Source organism: Apaloderma vittatum, unplaced genomic scaffold (genome assembly GCF_000703405.1).
Source record: "Apaloderma vittatum isolate BGI_N311 unplaced genomic scaffold, ASM70340v1 scaffold21563, whole genome shotgun sequence".
NCBI classification, from domain to species: domain Eukaryota; kingdom Metazoa; phylum Chordata; class Aves; order Trogoniformes; family Trogonidae; genus Apaloderma; species Apaloderma vittatum.
The window spans coordinates 2,412-8,241 of NW_009706688.1; the positions used below are offsets into that span (position 1 = coordinate 2,412).

Here is a 5,830-nt window from a genome sequence, read left to right on the forward strand (position 1 = left end):
TTACAAGAAAGTAGGCTGAAGAGAAAGTTCAACTGAAGCTTGTTTTGGGGAATATTTTTGATTACTTCTACAGCTCCTCCTAAGTAACAAAGTATAGTGCCTCTCTTCCAAGTAAAACAACTATTCCTTGGTGATTACAGCTGTGCACAAGAAGGGGCAGAGAAAGTGAAGTTCAGGCTCGTTCATACAATTCAGGCTTTCTTTCTCCTCTGTCAAATGAGCAGAAACAACTATAAACTGGGACGTGAAGCTCTGCCTGTTGCGAGTGACCAGCAGAAGGGGTGTTTGTAACTCAGGCCTATGAGAATTCTCTTTCTTTTCAATAGTTGTCTCTCTTTCTCATCAGGTAGAGTCAGTCCTGCAATGATTAGTTAACAGAGCACTAGTGTTGGTTCAAGACTGTTGTTTGGAGGCTTCTCCTTGCTCTTGATTCTGGGAGAAGGTACAAGAAGTGTACGGAGACAGGGTTTGGGGAACACAGCTGTCTGTTTGGCTGTGTCTCGAAGCAAGTCACCACCACCACCACCATGACCCAAAGCTGTTTTGAGCAACCTGGGTAATCCATATTGCTGGGGCTGGTTGTTGTACCAGTAAATAAAATAAAGATAATGCAGGTGGCAAGGTTACTGCTGATTCTCTTTAAATTCTTAGAACTGGCAGACATTGTACCACCAAGTGTGAGCTGATTTGGTGTAGCACTTTGCTGGACACCCTGTGTCCCTGTCACAGACCTTCAGCACACAGCAAATCTGTCAGATCGAGGGTTTCTGCAAGTGGCTTGTGCTGAACAGAAAATCAATCTTTAACTGCGAGAACCGTAAGAGTACTGAAATCAATATGTGGTTATTAGCCAGCCAATCAGTGTGCTGGAGGACAAACACCAGAGGATGATTGGGAAATTGGGAAGTTTTGTATGGGCAGTACAGTAGCAGCTCTGATGCTTTTTTAGCTGAGGGACAAGTCCACCTCCCCAGTGCAGACAACAGAGCAGCTGCCTGTGAGCACCAGAGCTCAAGAAACTCTACTCTTAGTGTACACAGGCATTCCCTTTTAACTCAAGGTGCATCCTGCTGGTTAAAAGTTTTACTAACTGTGGAGATAAAACAAGGAAAGCAAGAGAACTTGGCTATTTTTAATAAAGTACCTCAAGCCAAGGGATGACTGCAGTTATCCTACACTGTTTTCTGTTGAGGCTGCTTTAATACACAGTTAAACGCAACCGAAGCTGCTGGGTTTAACCTGAGTGCTGTGAAAATCTCTCATCCTGTCTCTCAGGCTACAGGATCTGATTAGAACAACGGCACTGATGACAGGTCACTGGAAGAGCTGCCGTCTTCTAGGTGCCTCTTTCTCGTTCAAGGCCCGCAGCAGGCAGAGTTCAGTTGGTTTCAGTGGAGTGTAGCAGTGCCCAGGGCCAGGCTCGGCTCAGACCAACACCAGCGGAGGGCACCTGCACCTACTCACCCTTCCCCCTGAAGAGCCACAGGTACGACAGCACTAAAACTGCTGAAAGGGTTTCTTTTTGTGAATTACAAGAGGAAGCAGCACTGGCATTTTCAATGAGTCATTGGTAACATTTTTGCTTTTATTGTCAATTTTGAGAATTTCACTGTGACTTGAGTTGGATACTAGAGCTCTTAGGCTTACCAGTACCCTAACACACATTATGTAATTTTAAAACAACATGGCTTTAGTTAGGTGGAAGAGTAAAGTCATTTTGAAAATAAAATAGTTTGTAGCACTAAAGAGTCACAGTGCAATCAATGGTTTAATCCAACAACTACATTATATATATAATATTTAAGGAACATAAATACTCAGTAAATTCACTACAACATGAAAATGAAAGCTTCACATTCTCCCACACTTTTTAGAGAACTGGGGACAAAAGGAACAGACAGCTCCTAGACAGAGCGCTCAGTTTCACAAACACCTCTCTTGCTTAGGGACTGGACATTACCTTAGCTAGCACAATGGGATGGTATGCTGCAACTAATCTAGAAGTTTCCCCTTAAATTTTAAAGCACTTATAACCACCACTCCCCCACCCCCCCAGATGATATTTAGTGGACATGCACTACTAGTCTATACAATGCAACATTTCACCAAAAAGTCAATAATATATTTCCGTAAAAACTGCGCCCTCTGTGCTCTGGGGCCTGTTTCATGTCACAAAAAACCCAAGTCTTTCTAGTAATAGAAAATAATTACTTGGGGCCTGTTCAGTTTTCACATTGGGATAAAGCTAATCTGAAACAGCAGTTGGAATGGACGCGTATTTACAAGTGCTAGGCTTGAAAGACAGAAGGGGTGGAAGGTATTTCCTCCCAAGAGAATCCCCAAGCATCTGAATACTTTGTACCACAACCAGCCTAACCACGGGCAAGCCAAAGAAGGAGCAATGCCGTACGGTTCAAGGTATATTACTTCTCACCCACCAGCAACATTTTGAGCTTCTAGCTTCATCAGCCAGTCTTACGGCCAAGGGAATCTCACAGTGTCATCATTTCCCTTAAGACAATGCCAATAGGTAAAGCGATTCCCAGTAAGTGACAGCAAGGTCCAGAGCAAGGGAAGAGGAGTTTAACATGCAAACGACCAGTGGCTAAAGACCACCAAGTTTTAAAATTCGAACCTAAATTTAAGACACTAAATGGTAAACTTCTGTCAAGTACTAAAATTGTCTTTCCAAAGTGCTAAGCCATGTTTCTTAAAGCTATGGCAAAAAAAAAAGAAAAAAGAAAGAAATAATCTTCAAGCAGCTTATGGCTGAAGTCCTCCCTACTCAAACTGAAGCCCCGATAAGCTCACAGCAGGGTGGCATGAATTCCATAAATCAAAGCGTTTTGATGTTGCATCGTGTCTGTATGCTGGAATTTCAGGGATTTGCTTAAAAAGGAGAAAAAAAAGTGTTCGGGGCAATTCTTTACAGAACATTGCAATACATTCACAATAAAAATCTGTTGTTATAGAGAAAAGAGTAGGGCTGTAAAACTTCCAAAAAGATTTTCTTCAGTTAAGCTTTTGAGGACAGGGTAACACTGCAAGAGGGGCCAGATGGGAAGCTGCAGTGTGCACCCAGACATGGCAAGAGATATGGATTTGGGTTGCCTGGGATGATTTTTTTTTGACTGAAATAATTATTCAAAAGCAAACTGATCTCATGAAATCACCTTGCACCAAAGTATTAAGCCCAGTAAACAGCAAGGTTTTAAAGTGTCACTTTTCTCACTACAGCTCTACTTGCTCACAAGGAAACAACTAATAAATCTTTTCTGGGGAATCCGATTACCTCGAGCTGCAAGATTATCAGAAATCAGTTCTCTACCAATCTTTTCTATGGATAGCTATTAGCATGTTACAACATTTAACACATTCCTTGGTATATGTTACTATTGAATTGACTGACTTAGCCATCCAATGCTCGATACTTCACAGAGGCTACTATAGCTGTGTCAAATGTATTAGAAATCCAGATTTACCTGGAAAAAATTAAGACATTCCAAAACGGAACACTCATTCAGTTATCATGCATTAGGAACAGAAAAGCATGTCAAACACTGGAATGCACTGGAGAAGGTCATTTAGTCTCCTAGGGAAAAACTAAAAACCCAAACCAAACACTAAATTAAATACAACCCAGAATACTGTCTAATATTAATAAGTATACTGAGAGAGAGCCTGAAGGCATCATGTGTATTGTCCATGAAGATAATGGTGGTGCCTTCGTTTAATATTAAAGTCACAGCTATAAAAAGAGTTAGTCCCATCTCAGTTTTCCAGCACAGCTTATTTATGTTCCTTTGTCGGTGCATAGTACAGTTCCATGGGTTTGTTCACTTTCCAGTATTTCTCACTGACCAGTTCCAAGGAAAATGACCCATTTAATACCTAGAAGAGAACACCGAAACAGAAATGAAATAAATCCGATGGCTGGCACAGGTAGTGTTGTAGAAACAGACTACTTAAATCAGAGAACTTACACCAATTTAAGCCACTGACAGTGTGGCACAAGGAATTAGCTAAGCACTCGGCATCAAAAGGCAACAACGCAAACTATTCCAACCTCCTGCAGATCAAGCTAGAATGGCACCAAAGCTCACTCTTGTAAATAAAGTGAACTTCAATCTTTCCTCCTCCTGCTCTCTGCAAACAGAAGGAGTAGCTGATGGGTATTTACACTAGGAGGCACCTCTGCTTTTGTCTAAGGGACAGTTTGTAGTCACGTTATTGCAAAGCATCTGCCTACCTCTTAACTCAAAGACTTATTCAGAGAAATGCCCAAGTGTTAGACCACGCTCAGAGTTTAATCTAGTTGCGATATTGCTTTGTCATTGTGTCTGTATATTCTGAAGCCAGCAATCTAGAGGGAGGATTCTTCCCTAAGTGTACTTGCAGCTGTTTCTTAGCAGAGTACTGGAAGCCTACACTCAAGCAGAGAAACATCACCTTAGAACAGACATTTCCTGGGGCTAGAGCTATCAGATGAACTTTCAGTTCTATTGTAACTGTAAAATAACGGTGTAAGTCAGCTAGTAGTTGCTGGCATTGCTGGATTTTTCCCAAGTAACTTAATTCCCATCCCAATGCCTCCTTTTCTACTAAGCAAGCTTTTGTCACATGCATTTTCCCCACAGAGTAATTGAAACAACCCAGTGCTATGAATTTTATCCCTAAGCCAACTGGGAAAAAGTCCAGCTGAGTGGATTTTAATCAAATCTGTATCAAAGACGTATCGATGCTCAGTTTCACCCCTAGACAGAGGTTCTACTTACAGTGAACTGCCCACTGGCAGTAGCAATGTAAATCGTGTACTGCTTCTCACTGGCCGTGTCAAGGTTCATCTGGTTTGATTCTCCTTTGCTACGAAGCTCCTCCAAAGCCAATCTCACAGCCAGGTACTTGGACAAGTGATCGACGGTGGCATTGCCTGAGGTCTTGATGTATCTGTGACAAAACCGCAAAGATAACCAAGGACGTTTTGAGTTGTGAGGACATCTGGAACACACCCAAGTATTAAGCAACAAAGCATGAAAGGCCTTTAAAGACAGTTCAAGAACTGTAGGAAAGAAGACAGCGCTGCCCTGTCATTTGCTCAAAAAGAAAAACCTAATAACAGGTTGTCGAAGGGTTTTGAGAGCTACTCATGGCTGCTGAGATCGTCTGAACACAGGTACAGTGGACAGAAAGCCGTAAGGTGCAAGAGCTGTACATATGACACTCCACACCTCATTAAAGTTACTCTTCCTTACTGTCTGACCATCTGTTCTCACTTTAATTCTTCACGTAAGAATTAAAGGCCAATGCAAATGCTGCAGAGGCCTCTCCCAGAAGCTGAACATTCTTTTTGCCTTGCAGAACAACCCCCAGAACTCCCTTGCAATTCCAAACCAAAAAGAAAAGCTGGCTGAAGCTTGTAATATATTTATACCCACTACAGAGAGATGTTTCATCAGGAGAGAAAGCCAGAGAGGGATCTGAGGGAACTCCACTAGACTGCTCATTGCTGTGATCCAAAATTTGCAGTCTGTACTTGGACTGGATCATGAAAAAAAAATGCCAGGAAAAGCTTCCAGCCTACAAATCCTGCTGACACAAAGCTGCTCAGAAAACTGCTGACACTTAGCAAAGTTTATTTATTCCCAAAGAATCTTAAGATAAGGAGAAAGCGGCTGATATTATACCATTGTCCTAGTACCCACTGCAAACTGCAATGCTAGAAAATCCTCAGAAACATCCTTTTTTTGTGATCACAGGCTCAAAAATAGACTATTTTTTTTATAATAGTTGAGCAATACCATCTATCTGACTTGCAATGGAGAGAGGGAAA

General features: G+C 41.8%; 1 protein-coding gene across 1 annotated transcript in view; it reads right to left on the reverse strand.

Moving 5' to 3' along the window:
- Positions 1-3,789: 3,789 nt before the first annotated feature.
- Positions 3,790-5,830, reverse strand: part of RNF2 (ring finger protein 2) — a 4,956-nt gene continuing 2,915 nt past the window's right edge. The window contains exons 5-6 of the mRNA XM_009865895.1: positions 4,776-4,947; positions 3,790-3,891 (exon numbers count right to left, since the gene is read on the reverse strand). Of these exons, the coding sequence (XP_009864197.1) occupies positions 3,790-3,891; positions 4,776-4,947 (274 nt within the window). The remainder of the gene's footprint in view (positions 3,892-4,775; positions 4,948-5,830) is intronic.